The sequence below is a fragment of the Puma concolor genome, chromosome B2 (assembly GCF_028749965.1).
Source record: "Puma concolor isolate L17-30 chromosome B2, mPumCon1.1.hap2, whole genome shotgun sequence".
Classification (NCBI taxonomy): domain Eukaryota; kingdom Metazoa; phylum Chordata; class Mammalia; order Carnivora; family Felidae; genus Puma; species Puma concolor.
Window position 1 is genome coordinate 15,770,684 of NC_141671.1, and position 25,654 is coordinate 15,796,337.

Here is a 25,654-nt window from a genome sequence, read left to right on the forward strand (position 1 = left end):
CCCTGTTTCAAAGATGGTTTTTGCACGTTGAATTGGTGCCAGAGCCAGAGGTAGAACCCATTTTGATTTCAAGTCTTGGTACCTACCCACCCCCCTGCTGTCCGACTTGTTTTGATTTCTTTTTCTTTCTTTCTTTCTTTCTTTCTTTCTTTCTTTCTTTCTTTCTTTCTTTCTTTCTTTCTTTCTTTCTTTCTTTCTCTCTCTCTCTCTCTCTCTCTCTCTCTCTCTCTCTCTCTCCTTCCTTCCTTCCTTCCTTCCTTCCTTCCTTCCTTCCTTCCTTCTTTCCTTCTTTTCTTTTCTTTTCTTTTCTTTTTTTTTGAGAGAGAGAGGGCGCAAGTGAGCGAGGGGCAGAGAGAGAGAGAGAGAGGGAGACAAGTGGGGTTCCCCTGAAGCGGGGCTCATGTTTACCACCTGATGCACAGTTCATGCTCCTCCCATTGGGGCTCGAGCTCACCCGATATGGGGCTTGAACTCATGAACCGTGAGCTCATGACTTGAGCCCAAGTCAGATGCTTAACCAACTGAGCCACCCAGGCACCCCTATTTTGAATTCTTGTAGCTTCAGGAACTGACAGAAGCAGTGTATATTTAGATCCATTGTTGACTTCAGTAGACATTCAGGAGCACTTTTTATGTGTCGGGACAGTTGCCGATACATCATTTCATCCTCGGCATAGCCCTGGGAAGGCGTCGTTATTCCAATTTTATAGATAAGGGAACGGAGTTCCCTCGGTGTCACACACTCCCAAATGCTGGAATTGGAACTTTAATGAGGTCACCTGACCCTCATTCTACTTCACTTTCCAATAAAGCACGCTGGATCTTAGGCTCCTTTGTTAACAGGCTCTCCGTGGTTCCTCTGGGCTCAAATTGACCTTTTCCGAAAGGGATCCAGAAAGCTTGTAGACCTGTTGTGCTGGAGAAGCATTTCAACGGCCAACATCAGAAACTACCTGACTGATATTAGCGGAAGAGAATTTCTAGAAAGGAGATTAGTTCATCGCAGAAACTTAGGTTGGGGAAGTAGGCTTGGAAAACAAGAGGAAGAAAGAAAGGGTGGGCAGCTGGAATTAGTCACGCCAGAGGACCCAGCCAACGTGGATGGCCCCTGTTGCTTTGAGTGGTGTTGGCACTGGACTATAGGTGTCCTCACTGGAGTCACTGCCACAGCAACCCTTGGAAACTGGACATTGCCACTTCCCACTGCCAGCGTGGATTCTCCATACTGTTCCTTTTTTCTGAACCAGACCCAGGCGGGGTCCCTGGTTGGCCAAACCCAGGTGCGTGCCCATTGACTTTTCCCACAAAGACTGATGGGAAAGCATGCCCCTGGCTTGGCTTCCATAGTGGGGAGAAGTTCTACCTCCCACTAAGACTCACACGGTGAGGAATTTCCCAGATAGAACAGGGGGATTCAGATGTTAGGCGGTCCCTGAAAACTATAAATCTCTACTACCCACCCCTCCCCCAAACACACTCACCGAATCATAGGTTGCCTGTTTCTTTCTTTCTTTTTTTAAATATTTATTTATTTCTGACACACACACACACACACACACACACACACACACACACACACACACACACACACACAGTGTGAGTCGGGGGAGGGACGGAGAAAGGGAGACACAATCGGAAGCAGGCTCCGGGCTCCGAGCTGTCGGCACAGAGCCCGGTGCGGGGCTCGAACCCACGAGACGTGAGATCATAACCTGAGTCGAAGTCGGCCGCTTAACCCAATGAGCCACCCGGGCGGCCCCGGTTACCTCTCTGTTTCTAACCGCCACTGCCTTCCCACACCCCCTCCACCTTGTCACAGACTCAGTCCAACATGCAGAGGTGATGTAGGTGAAAGTGCTTGGGGGAAGTGGTTTGCTAATGCTTTTCCTGACCTCTCATCCGGGAGCCCCCGATCTGGGTTTATTGCTGCTGTCCAGCCCCGTCGACAGGAGCGCAGAGTTAGAACTGAAGACCGTCTCCCAGCTCGTGGGTCCCCCCCCCCCCCCCCCCCCGCCCTGGCTGAGGGATGAGATCCATTGTTCCCTCGTGCCCTGGTCTGCTTTCCTCTCCTGGGCGCGCCACGGAGGCGTTTGTTTCCCTGCAAGGATCTGCACCCGTGGGTGCCCCACGGGGTGGTGACCACATGGCCCTGTCTGCTTCTTAGAAGTGAAGTGTGTGGCAGGCGCATTGCCTCCCGGTTCCTTTGGCCGGGTCGGCGGGGCCCCGCGTGCACAGGGCTGTGGCTCTTGCAGGGTCTCCTTGATTCGGCCGCGGGGACCCTGTGTCCACCGTGACCTGTTTGCCCAGCCACTCCCCTTCCTTCCTCGCAGGCTTCTTTCGGTTGCCCGCTCACCGCCACAGAAGTGGGGGCCGGGCACCTGCCTTGCAGAGACAGCAGGTGCCCCCGTTCTGCCCTGAGCCTCCAGCCCTCTTGCTCTCCAGCTCTTCCCCCTTCGAGCACTGGTTTTGCCCCCCGCGCCACCTCCGCTGCCTTCCCAAGTCACTTCTGGTCTCAGGGCCGGGGTCCGGCGGGGGCACCCGTGGGGTTTGGCGCTTTTTTATCAACCCATCTGGGAGCGCCCAGGCCCGGGCATTTTATCCTGCTTCTTCCCTTCCCCTTGCAGTGGTTCCGTAGGCGGAAAGTGGAAAACCTCGGGCTTTGGGATCACAGAACCGAGTTGGCAGCGGGGGCCTGTCACACAGCTGTGATCCCGGGCAATCCTAATCTCCCTGAGCCTCGATTACCTATTCCGGACGAACGGGGATAAGGATGCCCGAGTGACGCTTAACTGAGCCAATGGGCAGCCGGGCGCCTAGCAGATCCTTGCATGACAGTCCCCTTCCTCGTGCTCATTCCGGCCCCCAGAGACCCAGACCGCCACCCAGCCCAGCACTGTCCCTATTACGGCTGTCTACAGGGAGCCCTGAATTGGGGACACGATCTCCGTGGTAACAAGGAGACTAATAATAGGTTTTTAAAGCCTAGAGTACCTCTCGGAGGCTCTCTTTTTGATGGAGTAAAAACTACTGAAAGAACACAGAAACAAAGGATGATTCGAAAGGAGTGTCCGTCTACACGTGTCTGAGGTGAATCACTCGAGAATCTTCCTCCTGGTAGGACTTTTTCTCTAGAGCTTCACCAGCCAACTGGCGGAAGGTGCTGGTGGAATTTAAGATGACCTTTGCTCCCTGGTGTCTCTCCTGCGATTAGTTCTATGGCCAAAGGGGAATGATCCAGGGTGGGCCTGATGTGATAACAGGACCCCTTTGAAGACAAGAGGAAGTCCGAGATATTCCAGCGGGAGAAGGACTCACTTCGAGGAACTATTACGGGCCTGGGTATGGCACAGCACATGAAGAATGCAGGCCCCTCTAGAAGCTGGGCAGCCAGCGAGGAAACCTGCAGAGAAGCTGGGCCCAGAGCTCCAAAGCAACGCATTCAGCCAACAGCCTTGTGAAGTTGGAAACGCATTCTTCCCCAGAGGCCTAAGCAGAGACCGAGCTGAGCCTGCCCGACTTCTGATCCAGAGCTCTGAAAGATAATAAATGGGGGTTGGGTTAAGCTATGCGTGTGTGTTCATGGTGGCAATAGAAAACTAATACAGCCATTAATAGGGGCAGGCGGGGGCTGTGGTCTATGGGTTAGGGTTAGGGTTGGGGGTTAGGGGTTAGTGTTGGGAGTGGTTGACCCACCTGTGGAAGCCGCTGTACCACTCCAACTGATTGTTGTCGTGGGGAAGAAACCCAATGTTTCTGGATCTCTCCATTGTTTCAGAACGGCCAAAAACTTAGGCAGCATGAAATACAGTATCCTGATTTAAAAAAAATAAAATAAAACACATCGCTGGGTAAGTGTGGCTGCGATTCCTTCGCTCGAGAGTTTGTCTTGAATGGAGAGTTTCCTACTTTTTGTTTGAGGAGTTGCCTGAAGTCTCTTGTCTTGCATACTATGTGCACAGTGAGTGAGGATAGGGTTTCTCTGGAAAGCCTTGGCTCAGAAATCGGCAGTTCAGTACTGAGGTTTTGGAGAGGACAACGGAGGGGCTTTGGGAGATGATGTGGGGCTCCCACCCTTTTGGATATGTGATGGAAATTCACACCACACTTCTATACCATTCCAGGGTCCCGTCCTGCTAGACGGGCGGGTAGGGAACGGAATTATAGTGCAATACAATAAACTCACCCAACCCGATCATTTACATTTTGAGTAGCTGTCTCTTTTAGATGACCCTGGTGGCCCAGTTATTCGGCATTCTGCCCTTTGCCCTCCCCCACAGCAGAAGGTGGCTGCTCCTATGGGGAAAGTGTGGCTTATATGCACCACCTTCATACAGGTGGTGTCCTCTGAATTCTGGCCTGGCAGGGTGTGGAATAGTGGTGCAGGCTCGAGGGGGGGCTGGTCCAGGCCACTCCGCAGAATAATGACCACCGAGATGCAGTGGGTGTTATTTGGCTATTTGGGACTAGCATAGGAGGACTCCACTGGTGAGCCCACAGTCCTGGCCCTTTTCCTCTGTCCCCAAGTCCCTGACCACTGCAGCCACTACATCCAACCCCAGGCCTCTCTGTTCTCCCATGGGCCCTCTCAGTGCCTCCTGCCTCTCACACCGGGGTCTCTGTGTGCCACCTGTAGGTGGCAGGCCTACCTACCTTCTGGAAGGCTTGCCACTGGCCTGGAAGGTCTCTGGTTCCCACACACCTTACCTGCTGTGTCTCAGCCTCTACCCTGGGTCTCCCCTGGGCTGGATAGAAGTGGGAAGCTTTGCTTTTCTCTCCTGGGGAATGCCTAGGCTGGAAGGGGCTGGCTAGTGACCTCCTACTCCGCACGTGTAGGCCACAGTGATGCAGGTGTGTGGGATTTACAGATAAGGAAACCGAAAGTGGAAAGTGCTTCAGGAGTGCTGTCCCTGCTGTCATGGGCTCAGCGGTTAGATGACAGAATGCCCCTGAAACCATCTGAGAAAATCTGACTACTGGTAGGGATTCCTCTGCAACAGGCAATTTCAGACAACAAGCCTAAATAGTGGGAGGAAGTCGTACAAAGTGCTTGTTGCTTCGGGGGGTGGGGGGCGCCCGGGTGGCTCAGTCGGTGAAGCATCCGACGTTTGGCTCAGGTTGTGATCTTGCGGTGGTGAGTTGGAGCCCTGCCTCAGGCTCTGTGCTGACAGCTCGGGGCCTGCAGCCTGCTTCGGGTTCTGTGTCTCCCTCTGTCTCTGCCCCTCCCCCGCTCACACTCTGTCTGTCTCCGAAAAATGAATAAACCTTTAAAAGCTTTAAAAAAAAAAAAAAAAAAGCATTTGAGGGGCGCCTGGGTGGCTAAGCGTACAGTTTCAGCTCAGGTCGTGATCTCACGGTCCGTGGGTTCGTGCCCTGCATCAGGCTCTCTGCTGGCAGCTCGGGGCCTGCTTGGGATTCTCTCTCCCCCTCTCTCTCTGCACCGCCCCCACTTACATGCCGCATGCTCGCGCTCTCACTCTTTCAAAAATAAACATTCAACAAAGCACTTCAACATTGAATTCAGTTCGGTATCAAGTCCCATCAGTATCAGCTGTGCTGGTGTCCTTTCCGTGGCTGTTCCCCCCCTTCCAGAGCCCACTGGCGGCGTCAGGGGCCTTGACAAAAGGAAGGGAATGTGGGTCACCATGACCCATTTCCATCTCAAGCTTGAAATTAATCGCGGTGCTCTGGGGACTTTGGGCTGTCATCCAGCTAAACAGCAGGCACCCCCGCTCCCAGCGCCTTGGTTTTTGATGCTCACCAAGGTCAGTTATGCGGTCCCCCTTGGAGCCCCCCCCCCCCCGAGGCACTGGCATTGCACACAAGTGCACAGGCACGCATCAGGGAGGCGGATGTCATCTCTGGGTGTCATATACAATTTAGATATGAGAGGAACTGAGCCAGCCGTAAGCCGGCGGGGCTAAGGCAGTTGGAGTAAGAAAGCTAAGACCAGGTTTGCTCGAAGGCTGGCAATCTGGGCTCAGAGCCCAACTCTACCGCTCACCGAACTGTGGAGGGCGGGCTAGTGGTTACCCTCTCAGAGGCTGTTTCCACATGTGTGAGACGGGGGCTGTCTGAGGACCTGCTTCATGGAGTTGTGTACAATAAAAAATGCAAGTGTGTGTGTAAAATGCTCAGCCTCTTCTGGCACAAGCGCTTGGGAGACGGTTGTTGCTATTTTAAATTATGTCATTACTGTTGTGAAGAGGTCAGATCAGTGGTTTGAGTTGGGACGTTGTTCAGGGAATTGAAGAGGAGGGATTTCTCCAAAGGGGCCGTCCTCCCAATTTATATGGAAGACGGGCCAGAGGGCACAGAGTGGGGTTTGGACAAGTCCTTTCTGCTAGTGCTGAAACAAACATTGTGAGTGTGTGTGTGCGTGCGTGTGTTGGGGAGGGGGGGTGGAGAGGCAGAAGATACCAAGCCCAGGGGAATAAAGGAAGGGAGGGACAGAGCTGGGACAGAGCTGGTCTAAATGCAGTGTTGCAGGGAGGGGCGCCTGGGGGGCTCAGTCGGTTGAGCGTCTGACTTTGGCTCAAGTCATGATCTCCCGAGGTCTGTGAGTTCGAGCCCCCCCCATCAGGCCCTGTGCTGACAGCTGAGAGCCTGGAGCCTGTTTCGGATTCTGTGTCTCCCTCTCTCTCTGCCCTTCCCCCACTCATGCTCTGTCTGTCTCTCTCTCTCTGCAAAAGTAAATAAACTTAAAAAAAAGAGAAAAAATTTAAAATAAAAAAAAAAATAATAAATACAGTGTTGCAGGGAGTGAAACTGACCAGGAGCCGGGAAAGAATGGTTACAAAGTAGCCCGCTGTGTTCAGATACCTCATTCTGTGAAACCCAGAGATTTGTCTTTGCCCTGTCTTTGTTTTTTCTTTCAGCCTGCACTTCAGTTCTGCTTGATCTCCTTTGAATCATAAACTCTTTTACCACACTAAAGAACCTCTCCCTCAGAAAATGAAACATCAAGATATATGCATAGACACAACTTCCAATTTTAGTGGTTTCTCAGATCCTAGGTTAAACGCTCCTATTTTCAACTATTTTCTAAATGGGGCCCACAGCTTCTGAATATTCATTCAGGTAAACTCTTACACATACTTCAGAACCCTGCTCAAATGTCCCCTCTTAAACAGAGCTTTCTACCACGCCCAGATCAGTTGGGCAGCCGTTCTTTGCACTCTCATTGTTTATCCCTATATTAGATCCCATAATCTATAAAATACTGTAATTACTCATTTCTGGTTGGTCTTCTCTACTAGACTGGGAGCTCGTATTCAGCTATCTTACTCAGGTTTGTTTTTTTTTTTTTTTATCCCTTTTTTTAATTTTTATTTAGAGAGAGGGAGAGAAAAAACGAGTGGGGAGGGGCAGAGAGAGGGAGAAAGAATCCCAAGCAGGCCCTACACGGCGGGCACAGAGCCCGACGCAGGGCTCGATCTCACGAACCATGAGATCTTGGTAGAAACCAAAAGTCCTGGGTGCCTGGGTGGCGCAGTCGGTTAAGCGTCCGACTTCAGCCAGGTCACGATCTCGAGGTCCGGGAGTTCGAGCCCCGCGTCGGGCTCTGGGCTGATGGCTCAGAGCCTGGAGCCTGTTTCCGATTCTGTGTCTCCCTCTCTCTCTGCCCCTCCCCCGTTCATACTCTGTCTCTCTCTGTCCCAAAAATAAACGTTGAAAAAAAGAAAAAAAAATTTTTTTAAAAAAAAGAAACCAAGAGTCAGACACCCCACCGACTGGGCCGCCCAGGGGCCCCATAGCCTACTCATTTTTCAGTCCCAGTGCCTAGCACAGAAATGGTGACAGAACGGAGTACAAGTGAAGATCACGAGTTCCGGCTTGAGTTGCAGAGAAATCTTCTCTACCTTCTGTGAATGGGACCAAAGAATGGGAAGCCGTATGTGGTGGAGTTTCTTGCGGGAGTTCTGCCAGTCCGCCAGGACAGCTGTGCGCCAGCCTGCAGCCCCAACAGCCACTTTGGCTCTCAGGAGATCAGGAATTGTCAACACGAGTGGAGTAATTGGGAAGATCTGGTGGGAAAGTCGCCTTGGCCTCGTAGATTTCCCCCATCGATTAGATACGGGAGTGTGTGATTGGCAGGGCGCCGGCAGGGAAGCATGCTTTGAAGTTTCAGGGTGATTCTGCTCGGCAATGGCTCCGGTCCCTGGGTGGCCGGGTGACAGCGATACTCCAGGTACCCAGGGATAACCTACCTGACCAAGGGCAGGAGAGGATAGCTGCTCTTCGCACGGCAGACGGCACCTGTCGTTTTCCCTAGAGGTGTCGGGGAAGTCCCTTGCCCCTGCTCCTTTCTGGGGCCCATCTGGACGGAGCGTCAGCCCCCACAAAAGCTCTGGTCTCTGGCAAGAGATGTGGCTTGGAGACTTCGAGCTTGGAGGGCAGGGGCCCAGCTGCCGGAAGGCACCTTGGGGTCTACTGGTTGGAAACTCCTTCTCTGCGGCACTAACCCTTGGTGAGGGCCGTGGATACTGTGCTGTGGCTCATTTTCCGAGAGCACACTCAGCGGGCTTGGGAGGGGGCCGATCTCCCGTTTCCCCATGAGAGATCTCAGGAGGGCAGTAAAGCTCCTTCTGAAATGATTTCGTTTAAAAGCTTCTGACAAAGAGCCAGCACACTGCCTTCCACATTGCGCCTTCACCCTCCAGAATTCTCCCGCTGATCGCCTTTCCTCCCCTACCGCAGCTCCGCGACAGAGGTGGGAAGGTATTAGTTCCACCATTTTATGGATGGGGAGATCTCGCTTTATTTGCTGATGCGGGGGTGGGGTGGGGTGGGGTGGGGTGGGGGGAAGGGGTTGCTTGAAAAGTGAAGTTTGTTCCGGCCCCAAGGCTCTCAACTGCAGGGGCAGACAACATTGCCCATCTTCCCCAAACTTCTAAAGTTTTTCGGCTGGCTAAATAATTAGGTTGACGTAAGACAGATTAAGAGGAGAAAAAACGAGCTTCTTATGGATGAGAGCCCCATAAAAATAGGGGACTCCCTGGCAGGCAGGTAGTCGAGGCTGAGAGATCATAACCAAGCTAAGGAGAAGAGGGGAGAGATGTGGGGCTTGGGAGGAGAGGAGGAAGACATTTCACAGGAAGATGAGAAGGACGAATACTTGGTAAATATTCTCCAGGCCATGCAGATAAGTCTTTCCGATATAAAAAGCTATCTTTGGTAACAGCTCTCTTCCTGGTACAGCCACCCCCGCCCCCATCTAAATTCTTTCAGGTAGTTAAGGGGAAGGTAAAAAGCTCTTCTTGAGTCCGCTGAGCCCTGATTGTCTTTAATCTCGAAATAATGCACATGCCAGAGCGGCCCATTCTAGGGTGACGTATTCTGCTCCCGTCAATCCCGGAAAGACCCAACTTAGGCTCTTTGTGTCCACACGAGAGGATAAATGGTCTCCGTGGAGGCAGGCTATGAAGACTTCCCCAGAATGCCAGGGCAGTCCTGATGTGCTGTCTGCCACCCGCCCTGAGTCATACTTCACCGCCTTGACAAAGGTGGTAAGATTCCAAGACATCCATTTCTGGGTGCAGGGGCAGATCCCTCGGTGGAGAGAGCTGAGCCTGCAGTGGTGGTGTAATGGCTCATGTCACGTCCCTGGGGGAGTTAGCAGCGGGGTGACCACATCCACCGTAGTCCCCAGATGCCCAGAAAGGTCCTGTTGTTCCTCTGTGGGCATAACTGAAGCTCTCCAACTGCTTGGGAAATGCTTGGGGCTTGGCGAAGCACAACGCACTCTTTCTTTCTCACAGAGTACTTTTTCCTGCTCTCCATGTTTATTTGGAGTGAAACTGAATCCATATGTTTGAGGGCCTGGATTGTCTTGATCCTCTGTGGCGCGATTTTCTTGAAGATTTTTCGGGGCCCCGGGGGGACGCCTGGGTGGCTCAGGTGGTTAAGTGTCGGACTTTGGCTCAGGTCATGATCTCGAAGTTTGTGAGTTCGAGCCCCGCGTGGAGGTCTCTGCTGTCAGCGTTGAGCCTGCTTCAGATCCTTTGTCTCCCTCTCTCTCTCTGCCCCTCCCTGCTCGCTCATACACTCTCTCTCTTTCCCTCTCACTCAAAAATAGACATTAAAAAAAAAGATTGTTTGGGGTCCCCAAGTTTTGGATCTTTTGCCTTGGAAGGAGGATACCACATCTTGCCGCAAGATAGTATAAACTCCTAAGGGAATGTGTTTCCATGGCTCCGGGAAGGATGTGTGGATACAGGTGGGAGAGATGGCCTTCCCGTCCTTTAGGTAAAGCTGCCTTCCCAGGAGTGAGAAAACACACACTATCCTCTGAGGGTCTGCAAAGCAGAGATGAGGGTTATATTCTTCCCCTCGTGGTTCCCCATTGGGAATCAGCTGTGGCTCTTTGGGGGGCCAGCATATGGAGGGGCCTCCGGTCTCTCCCCGAGCTCCTTCCCTTGAGAAATGGACTCTCTCAACCCCTGTTGGCCTGGTGTTGTCTCTGTACCTTCATATCAAAGGAACGTCAGAGTCCCGTGCTCAGGGAGGCGTACAGATTTGGCCCCAACCTTGTTGTTTCCTTTTCAGCACAAAACAGAGAAGGGCTTTTCTCCAAAGAGCCTATTCTAGCACTTTCTCGGGGGTGGCAGGAAAGGCATTGTGCTAAGACACCTGAAAATCACAAAGACACTGAAGACCTGTGGTATTTTCTGGACAGCCAGACCAAAGGCCAGGCTGACAGGCGACTTGGAAGGTAGGCATTTATCTGCTCTCCTTGGAAGAAATCCCAGCATATATTCGGTGGCATCTGATGCAGCCAGGACTGTGAGGTGTGTTAATTCTATGCCCTGGCAGTATACGTGTCCTTTATGCTGCATGTGATTTTGGAGGTGAGGGGATTCTCTGTGCCACACTGATATACTTACACACACACACACACACACACACACACACACACACACACACACACAGTGTATGATGACTGGAAGTCTCCAGTTAGAATCATATTTCTTTAAGTACAAACTTTCAGCTATACGATGAATAAAGTCTGAGGATCTTTTTTTTTTCTTTCTAATGTTTATTTATTTTTGAGAGAGACAGAGAGTATGAGTTGGGGAGGGGCAGAGAGAGGGAGACACAGAATCCGAAGCAGGCTCCAGGCCCTGAGCTGAAGCACAGAGCCCGACGCGGGGCTCGAACTCAAGAACTACGCGATCATGACCTGAGCTGAAGTCGGACGCTTATCTGACTGAGCCACCCAGGCGCCCCTTTAATTTAAAAAAAAAAATTTTTTTTAATGTTTTTATTCATTTTTAAGAATGAACAGGGGAGGGGCAGAGAGAGAGGGAGACACAATCTGAAGCAGGCTCCAGGCTCTGAGCTGTCAGCACAGAACCCAACATGGGGCCCAGACCCAAGAACCTCAAGATTATGACCTGAGCCAAAGTCCAACGCTTAACCAACTGAGCCACCCAGGCACCCCTGAGGATCTTAGGTAAACAGGATTATATCTGATAGCATTGTACTGTATAATTGAAATTTGCCAAGAGGGTAGAACCTACGTGTTCTCTCGCACACGAGAGAAACACGAGGTTCATTAAACCGATGGTAGAAATACTTTCACAATGCATACATACATCAAATAACCATGATGTCTCCTTTAAATATCTTACAATTTCATATATCAATTGTACCTCAAGTAAGCTGAAATAAAGCAAAAATTAGAAAAATCAGATAAGCAAACAACAAAGAATAGACTTGTATTTCTTTAGCTTAAGCCCTCTGTTCTTGTTAGACTGCCAAGAACATTGGAGTTTCAGGTTCTGGGCATTTTGGTGGGGAGACTCTGGGAAAGACAACCAGAGGAGTTGGGGGGTCCAGAGTGTGCTTTGCAGAAGCCCCACCAAGAGGTAGAGTTGAGGGAAGAGTGTCCAGGATAGAGAGAAAACAAACTTCACAAATCAGTAAGGGGCCTGCTTGCTCTGCATTTTGGGTTTCTTTTCCTTTTCTTCCTCCTCCTCCTCCTCCTCCTCCTCCTCCTCTCCTTTTCCTTCTTCTTCTCCTTCTTCTCTTTCTTCTTCTCCTTCTCCTTTTTTTCTTGAGAGAGAGAGACAGAAAGGAAGAATCCTAAGCAGGCTCCACACTCAGCATGGAGCCCGATGTGGGGCTCCATCCCACAACCCCCGGGATCATGACCTGAGCCCAAATCAAGACTTGGTTGCTCAAACAGCTGAGCCACCCTGGCGCCCCTTGGGTTTCTTTTAAAACTGGAAGTTGGGGCGCCTGGGTGGCGCAGTCGGTTAAGCGTCCGACTTCAGCCAGGTCACGATCTCACGGTCCGGGAGTTCAAGCCCCGCGTCAGGCTCTGGGCTGATGGCTCGGAGCCTGGAGCCTGTTTCCGATTCTGTGTCTCCCTCTCTCTCTGCCCCTCCCCCATTCATGCTCTGTCTCTCTCTGTCCCAAAAATAAATAAAAAACGTTGAAAAAGAAAATTTAAAACTGGAAGCATTATCTTGTTTGTAAACAATATGTCCTAGCGCCTTCAAGAAGTTATCGTACAAGGGCACCCGGCTCACATGGGCTCTTGATCTCGGGGTTGTGAGTTCGATCCCCACGTTGGGTGTAGAGCCTACTAAAAAAAAATTAAAGACATACATAACATTTATTCATACGTAAATACTTTAAAAATAGGAAGTGATTGTATAGTTTATGATGGAGATGCCTGCTCTGGGAACCCGAGAAGACTGTGCACGGGCTCACCGTGTGGGTGCGGTTTGAACTGCATCTTCTGGAAAGAGTCCATAGCTTCCGTGAGAATCAGAGAGTCCTGAGGAGGCGGAGCCAGGAGACCTGGCCTGAGTCTCTGAAGCATTCACAGTTCAGGGTCAGTGGCGCCTTTACCCCCGTCCCCCCACCCCCAGGGCCCAGGCACTGAGACAGACCGGCCTGCTCTAGGACCCGGCTGCCCATCCCAGGCTTCGAAAGGCCCTTCTGCCATCATGTGAGCCCCATCCTTCAAAAGGCTTCATGCCTCCTTTGGGCTTAGGAAAGAAAAGCTAACAGTTGTTCTGGCCATCAAAGTAGACTAGACCCTTAGAAAAATACAGAGAAATGTAGCGAAGGAAATAAAAATCAGTCATAATCCTGCTAACGAATTTTGAGGTGTTCCCTTCCAGGTTTTCTCCTTTCCTTTTGTGCGTTTTTTTAAAATGTTTATTTATTTATTTGGGGGGAGAGAGAGAGTAGGGAGGGGGCAGAGAGAGAGAGAGAGAGAGAGAATCCCAAGCAGGCTCTGTGCTGTCAGACCCCGATGTGGGGCTCGAACCCACAAACCATGAGATCGTGACCTGAGCCGAAGTCGGACCCTTAACCGACTGAGCCACCCAGATGCCCCTCTTGTGTAGTTTTTAAGAGAGAGTTGAGATCACAGCGTGTCTATGAATAGAGCCCTTTTCACTTAACATTACATCATAATCCTCTTGCTTGCCATTAAAAAGCCTTCATTAGCATCGCGTTCAGCGGCTTAACAACGTTCTGTTGTACGTCCATGCTAGAACTAACACCCCCATTCTTCTCGCGTTGGGCATTTGCATCGTTCCTAGCTTTTTGCTCTAATAAATAATTCAGTGAGAAGCCTCTTTGGGCAAGAGGCCGTGCTTACATTTGAGATCATTTCTCTATGATAGATTTCTAGAAGTCTCTTGTGCGTCGTGAGGATACCAGGAGTTAAGATGTTGCTGAGACCCGCCCGCGAAGCGGGGATGTTGCTGAAGACCACGGGTGGTGAGGCCAGGCCAGGCCTCAAGTTTGCTGGGTTCCTGCCCGGAGCTCGACGCGCCTCTAGGTGCCGTGGGCGGAGTGGAGACTTAAGAAGTCAGAACCAGTCTTTATCTCTGAGAATGTGGTTGTGTGGTGTGGACTCACAGCGCACAGAAATAGCCTCAAGGAAGAGGTCCTGTGTCTCAGATCCTTGGGGCAGCCAGGCACGAGTTTCAGACCCCAGTAGGGGCTTTTGGTGTGTGTTTACCCGGCATTTTCTGGAAAAGGAGCTTTCATCACCTCAGAATCTTCCATCTGTAGAGCTGTGAAGCCTTACCCACTTAGTGATGGTTTGGGGTGTGCGGATGGGAAGTAAAATGAATTTTTTCCATTTATTTTTTCTTTTACTGCTTCTATGGTTGTTTTTTTTTTTTATAATAGAAAAAATACGGTAAACTTCTCATGTGCCATTAAGATGACCGAAAGAGCATCCTGAGAAGATGACCGTCTTGGGGGGGGGGGGGGCGCCTGGGTGACTCAGTTGGTTAAGTTGGTCTGACTCTTGGTTTCGGCTCAGGTCATGATCTTGCGGTTTGTGGGTCCGAGCCCGGCATCAGGCTCTGTGCTGACAGCTTCGGGTTCTGTGTCTCCCTCTCTCTCTGCCCTTCCCCCCACTTGCACTCTGTCTCTCTCTCTCTCTCTCTGTCTCTCTCTCTCTCTCAAAAATAAATAAGTATTAAAAAAAAAAAGACAGGGTCCTGGCTAGGGCGACCTTGAGGTTAGGGTGCAGGAGAGGCCATCGCCCACACCCAGCAGGTGCCAGGCAGATATTGGCAGCATGAGTCACCTGTCCCTGCAGCGACCTACCAATCCGTTCGCATATAAATCTGCTCCTGCCAGCACAAGCCACTGTTACGTGAGCCTGCTGCCTACAGGATCGTGTTATCAGAACATGATGTGTTGTAAGCGTGTGGCATTTTTGGTAATACCCACCAGTGTTTTCTCATCCCTGTGCCAAAGCCTCAGCCCTCAACTGGTTGCTAAGAGTTAAAGGAGCTTCTTACTGGTCATTCCTGGTCATCCGAAGAGCCAGCCAGCTCTGCCAACATGGAAAAGTCAAGGAGACTTTTCCAACATGGAAAAGTCAAGTGGTCACTGCGTGGCTTCCGGCCCTTTCCCTGCGGGGCCAGAATAAAACGTGCATGTAGAAATGGACAGCCATCACGCATATTTATTTTCTACAACCTGTTCTGACCACGTCTTTCGTCTGGCCATGAGAGCCACGTTCTAGGGTGCGGGCTTGTCCGGGCATCTCCACTGGACAGACGCCTACAGTTGCAGGACTTCCACAGAACCCGATCTCAGTTCAGCTTGTCGTTAGAGTTCATGGATTCTGTCGGGTTGAGTGCCAACAGCCAGGACAGCTGTGTCTCATTGCTCCGTTTCCCTTGTGGATGTCCCCTGTGTGTGGGATCTCCCCTGTCTGGAGAGTCCAGGTCTCTACTGGAAGGGTCTATGTGCAGAGCATCTTCCACTTGACTGCTTCTATAGGTTTAGCGGACTTATTTTTCTTCCCTTGCCTCTTGGCTTCTACAGAATAAATCCCTTTCCCACTGATTGCCACTCTCCTTTCCTTTGATCTTTTGTTTTCTCCAGACCCAGAATCACTTAGTCTCCCAAAGGGCTTGAATCTACCTGTAATTTTTGCATCCATTACAGTCATCATATCAAGCCTCACTGTTATTTGGCCCCAGATGCATTGGCCAAAAGCACGGAACCCCACCATGAGACAGATGACAGGAACCGGCCACTGCACACCCCTCAGATCCAGGGACTATCCACTCCCCCCCCCCCCCCCCCCCCGGTAAAGAGCAGAAAAACCTCAACAAACGTACGTCTGACCACTGCCAGCCCTAATCCATAATGCAAGAGAAACAAGCAGGTAACTTTCAAAATGTAATCCTTTGTTGGTGGTTGTAGGAGAGAGAGCTAAATGTTTAGACCTTCAGAGGATATCATTAAGAAATTCTTCCTCATATCTCATCAGACTCGCCTTGGCTATGACTTAAGCTTACATATTCCGGTTCTGTCCAGACAGAGACACTCTTCTCTTCCCTACGTATGATATTTCTAATACTACATTTTTTAAAGTTTTCATTTATTTATTTTTGAAAGAGAAAGCATGAATGGGAGAGGGACAGAGAGAGAGGGAGAGAGAGAGAACCCCAAGCAGGCTCCACACTGTCAGAGACTAATGCGGGGCTCAAACCCACAAACCATGAGATCATGACCTGAGCCGAAGTTGGACACTTATGTGACTAAGCCTCCTAGGTGCCCCTCTCGTGATACATTTTTAATAAATTATATTTTACAAACTAAAGCTATAAAACAGTTCATATGTAAGATAATTTTAATAAAACGTGTAAGAAGATGATCTTGTATACTTCAATAGGACTTATATTTTATGTTTAAATATTTTATTAAAAAAATTTTTAATGTGTATTTATTTTTGAGAGAGAGAGAAAGAGGGTGTGAATGGGGTGGGGGGAGAGGGACAGGGAGACACAGAATCTTAAGCAGACTCCAGACTCTGAGCTGTCAGCACAGAGCCCCACAAACTGTGAGATCGTGACCTGGGCTGAAGTCACTTAACCCACTGAGCCACCCAGGTGCCCCTATTTAAATAGTTTAGATTTATCAATATTTTACAAGGAACATATGTTTGTATATAAAATGTCCTAGACTTCTAGACACAAAGCATGAAATGAGGTGTTTTATATTCTATATTGACGTATATCGAAAAATCTCTCCGGGGCGCCTGGGTGGCTCAGGGGGTTAAGCCTCCGACCTCTGCTCAGATCACGATCGCCCGGTTTGGGGGCCCAAGCCCTATGTCGGGCTCTGTGCTGACAGCTCAGAGCCTGGAGCCTGCTCCCCATTGTGTGTCTCCCTCCCTCCCTCTCTCTCTCTCTCTCTCTCTGCCCCTCCCCGACTCACACTCTGTCTCTCTCTCCCAAAATAAATAAACATTTAAAAAAAATCTCCAAAATAGAGCCTATTTAAATATATTAAAATAAGCTAATATTTAGTTGATTTAATTTGGCTTCATACTGAAGGAATTCGACTTAAATATTTAATTATACTGTAGAGTAGATCTTAAACATACCTTAGGTTCTATTACTTTTGCCTAAATAACTGGCGCTATGGGCTCTTTTCAGACTGGAAAGCGGGGATCAGGTCAGGTCTGGCGCGCTCTCTGCAAGGTTAGCATCCGGTGGCCACAGCGCCCCCTACCGCCGCGCACGCCCGCGCCCTCACGGCTGTTTTTGCTCCCGCCCCGCAGGCATCGGCAAGAACGTCATCTGTGACCGCACGGCCACGCCGCTGGACGCCTTCCGCATGATGTCGGCCGCCCACTACTACCCCAAGCTCATGAGCATCATGGGCAACGTGCTGCGCTTCCTGCCGGCCTTCGTGCGCATGAAGCAGCTCATCGAGGAGGGCTACGTGGGCGAGCTGCTGGTGTGCGAGGTGCAGGTGCACGGCGGCAGCCTGCTGGGCAAGAAATACAACTGGAGCTGCGACGACCTGATGGGCGGGGGCGGCCTGCACTCGGTGGGCACCTACATCATCGACCTGCTCACCTTCCTGACCGGCCAGAAGGCCGTCAAGGTCCACGGGCTGCTCAAGACCTTCGTCAAGCAGACGGACCACATCAAGGGCATCCGCCAGATCACCAGCGACGACTTCTGCACCTTCCAGATGGTGCTGGAGGGCGGCGTGTGCTGCACCGTCACCCTCAACTTCAACGTGCCGGGCGAGTTCAAGCAGGACGTGACCGTGGTGGGCTCGGCCGGGCGCCTCCTGGCGGTGGGCACGGACCTGTACGGGCAGCGCAACAGCGCCCCCGAGCAGGAGCTGCTGCTACAGGACGCCACGCCCGTCAGCAACTCCCTGCTGCCCGAGAAGGCCTTCAGCGACATCCCCACGCCCTACCTGCGCGGCACCATCAAGATGATGCAGGCCGTGCGCCAGGCCTTCCAGGACCAGGACGACCGGCGCACGTGGGACGGGCGGCCGCTCACCATGGCCGCCACCTTCGACGACTGCCTGTACGCCCTGTGCGTGGTGGACACCATCAAGAGGTCCAGCCAGACGGGCGAGTGGCAGAACATTGCCATCATGACGGAGGAGCCCGAGCTGAGCCCCGCCTACCTGATCAGCGAGGCCATGCGCCGGAGCAGGATGTCCCTGTACTGTTAGCACGGACTGGGGGACCCAGGGGGACTCAGGTCTTCAGCGTGGAGCCCGGAGAGGGGGAGGGCGTGCTGGGGCAGAGGTGGCCGCGAGGAGTGCGCGGGCGGGAAGGCGGAGGGGCAGGGTGAGTTAAGCGGCGCCTGGGAAGGTGAACCCCCAGCCTGGGTGAGGGGCACCTAATAAGACTGTCGCTGGCCGAGCCAACAGCCTGGGAGTGTTCAGGGGGCCTGTTCTTCCCGAGATCACCCCTGCGGGGCGTTTGCATGAGGAGGAGGTGGCTTAGCCTCTGTGGCCCCCTTACCATGAGAAGCAAAGAGGGGGTGCTTTCCTCCTCCCCTACCCGTCGGCCAACTTGGCAAGCCAAATGCTCCTGCGACCCAGGGGCCGGCTCGGTGGGTGCCGGCTTCCCAGCCACCTGCCTCTAGCGGGAGAAGGCAAGTGCCTCACCCGTCCGCAGAAGCCTGTTAGTCTGGGGGGAGGCGGGGTGCAGTGGGCTAATGAGAAAGCTCAAATTCCGGAAGGCCACTTAAAATATCTGTAAGAAAGACTACTTGGTAGCAGAGCGAACAGTGTGCTTGATTGATTGGTCATCCTCATAGGAAGCGGGAGGGTGTGTCTTCCTAATTGGTACCTTGCCCTGCGCCCCGCCCCCAGATGGGAAAAGGGAGAGCCTGGAATAGCAAGTAAGCCCAGAGGAGAGCACCAGAACGCAGGCTGCGTGGAAGCAGAGTAGGCCGAGAGTAAACAAGAGCCCTTTGGGTTTGGCATCAATTACAAAGCGGCGGGGAGCTGCCTTTAATCCTGTTTCCGGTGGGGTAGAACTAAGTGTAAAGGGATGTGGCGCTCAAGTGTCCTCTCCGGTGGCTCTCCAGTCAAGGGCACAGCCTGAATGGGTCAGACTACCAGCTCCCGAGCCGCCCTCGCATGCTGCGGGCCCCATTTGTTGCAGTGGGGTTGTCCCAGCAGATGGGAAAGAGGGCCAGCCCTTGGCGGGCTTTGGTCTCCAACACCCGTGTCTCCTACCAAGCCGGTAAAGGACTTTTAGGAGATTCACCCGGCTTTGTGAATTTAAAAGGGAAGCCTTCGGTTCCACGCAGATATAATCGTCTTCCCTTAAAAAAAAAAAAGAAAAAAGAAAATGTCAAGGGTGTTTTCCTTAGCTTTGACCTTTGCTTTCAGGATTCTGACACCTGCAAGTTTTTGAATGGGTATTAAAACAGAAGGACAATTAAGGAACATCACTTTCAGTGTTTCTAATATGGGGTGTTAGAGCCACGGAGGGGTATATTCACGTAGGGTTGAGAAGGGTCACGTTGGGGGGAAAAACGTATTTTTCCCCTCCTTGGTCTCTTGTCTCCCTTGTCACGCCCTGATTACAGAGAGCTATTACCGCAGATGGCAGACGGCTGCAGGCTTGGAGTGGGGTGGTTGCAAAGGGGAACTGTTAGAGATGCACACACACACACACACACACACACACACACACACACACACACGGGTTTGTCAGTCCTCACCACCACCAAATGTCGCTGAAATAGCTCTTAAAAATTCAGACCTCTCTCTTGAAAGAAACACCAAGTCAAACATTTTGAAACTGGGAAATTATCCTTAATCCTTCCCCCCCCCCCCCCCCCCATTAGACACTTGTCAGGGTTGACTGGGGAAGACGAGAACTTCCGAATCTCCATAGCTTTTGTTCACAGGTCACGGAAGCCCAACGGTTGTCTTTGGCACACACCTGAGGTTTAGACGTCTTTTCAGATGACTGGCAGTAGGGGTAGAAGGGAATTTAAGGGGCCAAGAGCCCCTCCCCCCCCGCCCCAGGCTCCGAGGAGGCAGAATCTGGAAATGAACAGTATATATAGTCCATTGTATTCTCCATTCTCCTCCCAGGGTCAATACACTGTGATGCCCAGGCTGCCCGGGGGGTGCTTGGTGGGCATGTCCAAACACCGCAGGAATGTTGGGTCATTTTCCAGCCCAGTGAGGAAGGATTGCCTTCCCCAGAAGAGTCACCCCACTGCTGCAACACGGCTAGGCGAGTCAGCCGGAACTCTCCAGGGTATGTTACGGTCCCTGACATCATTACTTCGTGGTGAGCATGCTGGCTTTCGTAGCTCCCAACTCAAAACCAGAGATTTGGTAGCATGGATGTGCCCCAGTAATAGTGGGAGCAGACAGCCGTGCCGTGGACTCTGTCGGTTCAGGTTCTCCTAAATTGCCTTCTGGAGAAATAACTTTTGTAGGAACTGAGTGGAAAGAATTTTTTTTTTTTTTTTTTTTCTATCTAGCCTGAAAGGCTGTGATTAAAGATGAAGGGAAAGAAAACTTAGATTAAACTCTATGGGTCTCATTTTTCTAAGTCGTTTATAATCTAAGTAGGGCTATTCCAGGGGGTTTAATTTTATGTTTCTGTACTTAACCCAAAGACTTGGGAAGTTGTTTTCATTTTCTTCCAAAGGCCTCTGAGTCCCGTGATAAATCGTGTCTAAAACACAGATTCTCGTTTGAGGCTAGGGGGTATAAAAAGAATATATATTCTTTAACAGAAGCATGAAAAATATTTTAGTGAGTGTTCTCAAATCCTACCTACTGAAATGCATGCTGCAGGTAGATACAGGAACGAGAGGAAGAAAAGACCCGGGTAGTTCATTTTTTAAATGCAAAAATTCCCGGAGATGAGTTTAAGATATTTCTTTCCTGCTCCTTTTACCTCCGAACTACCACTTGGCAAACCTCGATTGCGAGCCGCAGCGGGCAGCCGAGATCTCAAGCTCCCCACAGGGCTCGCTGGCGCCAAGCCCCAACGCCGACTCGTGCGCTCTGGGGTCTGGGTTCCGTCAGCACCGCTTTGACGCAGGATGAAGCCCCGAGCAGCGATCCGGCCCTTGTCTGCTTTGGTTACTGTGTTTCAAAGATCCGGTGTCCCGGAGGCACCGCCCTTAGGGTCTCACATTTAGTCCCTGCGGCTTGCTTTGTTCCCGTTTTTCTGGGGACGCGCGCCTCTGGTCTGGTCCTGGAAACGTCGGCTTGTGCCACTGATTGAGAGAGGGCGGGGCATCACGGGTTCTCACCTGGCATTCACAAGGGCTGGGGACGCTCTGGGCTTATTTGAAAAGTTTGGATTCTCTTGAGTGCTCTTCTGGAGAGCAAGCCCATGACCACCGTCAGCTTTTCTCTGACGTCCCCTCTCGGGGGGAGAGACGTCGCAGGGTACCACACACACACTCCTGATCTACTGGGCGGGAAATATCTGTGTGTCACATGTACGTGGACCCTGCGGTGGCAGCCGTGGCTGACTCCGCTTTAAGCTGAGCTTCTCCCGGCCCCCTTCTCCCGTCTGCAGAGAGCCATCCAAGCATCCTCTGTGCACCAACATTTCTTGATCATCCACCGTGCGCAGGGTATTTTAGGTGAATGATCTCGCTTCATGCCCTCAGCAACCCCGCGGCATTGGCTCTCGTTCTTCCCATTACACACGTGAGAAAATCGAGGCTCTGAAAGGAAGAGTGACTTGCGCACAGTCACACGGCGATTAAAGCAGAAGCTGCGTCACCTGGGTCCAAAGCTTGTCTTCTCCAAACCACGCTGCCTCCCACGGAGAGAGGTGCGTACCCCTGAAGTTGTCGCCAGGCAGGAAAGCACTCCTCGCTGAACACTGAGGGGGCTGTCCTCACGCCCTGTGGCGCATCCGGGACTCATGCCGGGTGTGACTTGTGTGGGGCTCTACACCACTGCAGTCCGTACCCTCCCGCTGAGCAGAATGCCACATTTGATGTTCTGCCAGAAGGGTCCTGACAGGGCTGCGAATAGAAGTGGTCGGTGTTTCTGCCCCTTCCAAAATGGAAATAGCACTCAGCTTCCTTCCTTGAAAATCGACTTGCTGAGTCGATCTCGATCGTCGGTGATGCAGCAAACCGAGGAGCTGGGGATTTTCAAGACGTCATTGGCCGACCGTGATAGGTGGCCTTGGATCTTGCCCTTGGTGGTCTAACAGCGGCACGTGTTCTTCTCAGGGGGCGGGGCTTTTCCAGTTCATTTGCTTGTGACTCCGATTTTACCTGTGCGTTTTGCTTTCATACCTGCGCACTCTGTCAACTCTCTTCATCTTGGCTCAGAGCCGCAGCTGTTGAATTTGACCTGGGTCGGAAATTAGGTCTCCGGGAGGATCGCCTTTTATTGTGGCGGGGTTGGGGGGGGCAAATGGCAGCATGCTGGGGAGACATCCCGGGGAGGAAGGAGCTCTGTTTGTCTCTGAAGGGATGTCAGAGCCCCGGGTATTCACATCCTGTTGTCACAGCCCCGAGAGGTTCGGTGACAGCAGAGGTCACCCCCGCTTCTTCGGACCTGCATTCTAAGTCCCTTGCGGCTGCACATAGCACCGTCAGGGCTCTCAGATGGGGACAGGGAGGCAGAGAGGTGAAATGACTCGTCTGAGGTCCCCCGGCTAGTGGGTGAACGAGCGACAATTACAATTCAGACCTGTGACGACCGTATTCCCCCAGCTGCTGTGGTTGCATCCATTTCTTAGCAACTCCATTAGGTCTTGAATGTCCTCAGAAACTAGCTGCTCTGCGTTTCCGTCGTGATCGTGGTGCGCACAGTTATCCGTAGTCGGTGTTCTACGTGGCAAGGATGGGGGACACAACACCACCTTTGGGGTTTCCCGGGGCCCGCTCTGCTTCTGTGGCCCTCCGCTCCCCTCCTAGGTGCAGAGTCAGGCCTCCTGCTTCACCTGTTGCCTCCTATTTGTTGGCCATCAGAGCCCTGAAGTTTTACAGGGCGGAGGCCATGACCTTGGAGAGCTCGTTGAAAACAAACTCTCAGAGCCCCTGCGCTCCAGTCCTTTTCGGGACAGGGAGAAGGGGAGGAGGGCCATGAAAGGAAAGCCGTGTGCGGCTGCAGTGGGGCTTCAGTCTTAAGCAGCAGCTGGCACCTTCTACCTGGCCTGTCCGCACCCCCCCACCCCCACCCCCGCCGCTGCACCCCCCAACCAGGCAGGGAAGCCGGCCAATGGCAGTGCTGAGTCTCCAGGGACGACCCTGACTGAGTCAGGCTCCCAGGACTTCCCGCAAGAGGAGCGACGTCCTCCCGCGCTGCCGTCAGGGGTGATGAGCTCGGTGGTCTGAGCCTGGAGGTGAGGCCAGCACCAAGTAGCTAAGTGACCACAGCCGTTAGCAGCGGAAGGCGGTGGCCTCCTGAGCCTTCTCTTCCCCGGGTCAGTCCCTGTTTCCTGGAGCCCTTGCGAGGGCCCCCGAAGCCCCTGGCTCTTGGCCAGGCTACTGAAGTGTTGCACTGCTGAATGCTCTTGAATCTGATGTGCCCTCTTTTGTTGAAAGAGTAATCCCAAGACGCGTCGCATGCAGTAGCTCTCCGCTTAGTGAAGCGTCAAAAGCTGGCCTGGGCCAGTGTGGGCAGGGCCTAGGGCATAGCCGTAGGGTCGTGCTGTTTCTGTCACTCCCCGTCCTGATCTCTGCTGTCCTCTGCAGCCGTCACAAGGGCTAAGCCGTTGGATGAGCCCCCATGGTTTCTCCTTATAAACGCAATGACCTACCTGTGACTCTGGTCTAACCCCAGGTTGAGAAACAAAACAAAAGCGAGTGACCCCACCAGCTACTTTGCGCCCCTCCTTCTCCTTCAGGCATCCAAACATATTTAAATATATTTAGTATTCTGCCCTGTGCCTTGCCCAGGGGAGGGAGAAGTTTCTAGCAATTATGGCTTTCTGTTTGCTGCCTGGTGCTTTTACCATTTCTTCTTTTTCTTTTTTTTTTTTTTTTTTAACCCAAATTACATTTGTTTGGTTGGTATTGTCAAGTATGTATTTATTGTGTTTTACAAACATGAGTATATATATATATGTATGTATATGTATAAAACCAAACTTATATATAAAAAGTCAAGGCATGTATACTAGATATTTTAAAGAGTTATTTATCAAGGGGAAAAGATGTGTGTTATACAGTAAACAGAGTCTATATTTTATATATAATGTAGATAGCAAAAAATAGCTTATAAATTATAGAAGGTTTTGGTTTTCTTTTTTTATTATTATTAAAGGCAAAAAGAAAAAGGAAAAAAAAAAGGACAATGAATGCAACTGTTTGTAGTGTTTTTAAGGCCAAACTTGCTGTGGGAGGAGACGGTCCCTGCTGTGGGGGGGGAGGGGGGGCGGGGCGGTCCTTGGGCCATGCAGTCTGAGCTCCAGACCCAGGAGCTGATAGATGCCCACTGTTGCTGCTGCAAGACTCAGGGGACCGTGGTTAGCATCGCTCAGCCAGCTGGCATGTGCCACCTTACACATGGCCTTTTGCTGTCCTCCCCGACCTGCATTGGTGGGATAAGAAAATGAAAGTAGCCAATAAAGATGGAAGAGAAGCTACGATTCCTTCTGTTTTCCTGTTCTTAGACCCGGGTGCTCTGGCTCATGACTTAGGTACCTGGCCAGTCTGTGGGCTCTGAGGCAAGAACGTGGGTGGGAAGGAATGATGGTGGTACCTCTCGTGTGTGTGTGTGTGTGTGTGTGTGTGTGTGTGTGTGTGTGTGGTGTGGGGGATGCTGTTCATGTGTCAGCATCCGTGAAACTGACCGTGGGAATCAACTGTCCTAAAGATTCACTGAACGTTAGAACTGGAGGCGCTTTAGAGCAGTCTGGTACAAAACATCATTTTGGAAATGTGGAGGTGGAGGGAGATAATCTACCTGAGGCCACCTGGCTGGGGGCGGGGGGGGGGGGGCTGAGGATGCCTGGAGGGCTGTGTGTGTGTGTGTGTGTGTGTGTGTGTGTGTGTGAAAGCTTAGTCCAGACAACAAGATGACAATGTAGACTTTACAATGGGGGAGCAGGTTTTAGAATTCTATTATTTTAATACCTTAACCTAATATCTCACACCAAGCTCGGAAAGATACTCTAATGGGCCCAACAAGAGCATCCTTACAAGAGCATCTTTGCTTAATTCGTTGTCATCAGCATGTAAGAGCAACCATCTTGGATGGAGCTCAGCCTAATGAGATTCCCCATGGATGGGCTGGTTTTTCCTTTCCACCTCCTGCTGTCTTTCCACTTCTCTGCACATAGATAGATCTTACGGTCCATGCTTTCCCATCACTTAAGAACAGTTAGGAGGGGCGCCTGGGCGGCTCAGTCGGTTAAGTGTCAGCTCTCAATTTCGGCCCAGCCATGATCTCACGGTTTGTGGGATCGAGCCCCGTGTCGGAGTCTGCACTGATAAGCGCAGAGCCTGCATGGGATTCTCTGCCTCTCTCACTGCCCCTTCCCCACTCATTCTCTCTCTAGAAATAAATAAACGTAAAAAAAAAAAAAATAGGAATTAGACATAATTTCACAAAGCCGCAATCTCGTCATTCACTCCTTCACGAGCAGGTCCTGATGTTAATGAATTCAGATCGCAGTCCGTCCATTAAGACCGTAGGACAGCCTGCCTCTCCATGGATTATTACAGTGCACGTGTAACACGCACATCTTAAGGCACTGTGGTAAATCGAGGACCTGTTCTGAAGGTTCTGAAGAAGGCAGTAAGGATAAGTGCTTTGCCAAAGCTAAAGGTGCCATCTGCCCGAGTATAAGGGATGGTGGTGATGGGGTCTAGTCGTCCGGGCACCAGAGTGGCCTGACACCCGGCCCTGATGGGAGACTGCACTCACCTTAGCATTTATGTAC

At 51.6% G+C, this 25,654-nt stretch overlaps 1 protein-coding gene across 6 annotated transcripts in view; it reads left to right on the forward strand.

Moving 5' to 3' along the window:
• Nucleotides 1–24,355, forward strand: part of GFOD1 (Gfo/Idh/MocA-like oxidoreductase domain containing 1) — a 120,234-nt gene extending 95,879 nt beyond the window's left edge. For all 6 annotated transcript variants that reach the window (XM_025917191.2, XM_086706258.1, XM_086706259.1 and 3 more), the window contains exon 2: nt 17,060–24,355. In XM_025917191.2, coding sequence (XP_025772976.1) covers nt 17,060–17,979 — 920 coding nt within the window. In that variant the 3' untranslated portion in view covers nt 17,980–24,355. The remainder of the gene's footprint in view (nt 1–17,059) is intronic.
• Nucleotides 24,356–25,654: the final 1,299 nt, after the last annotated feature.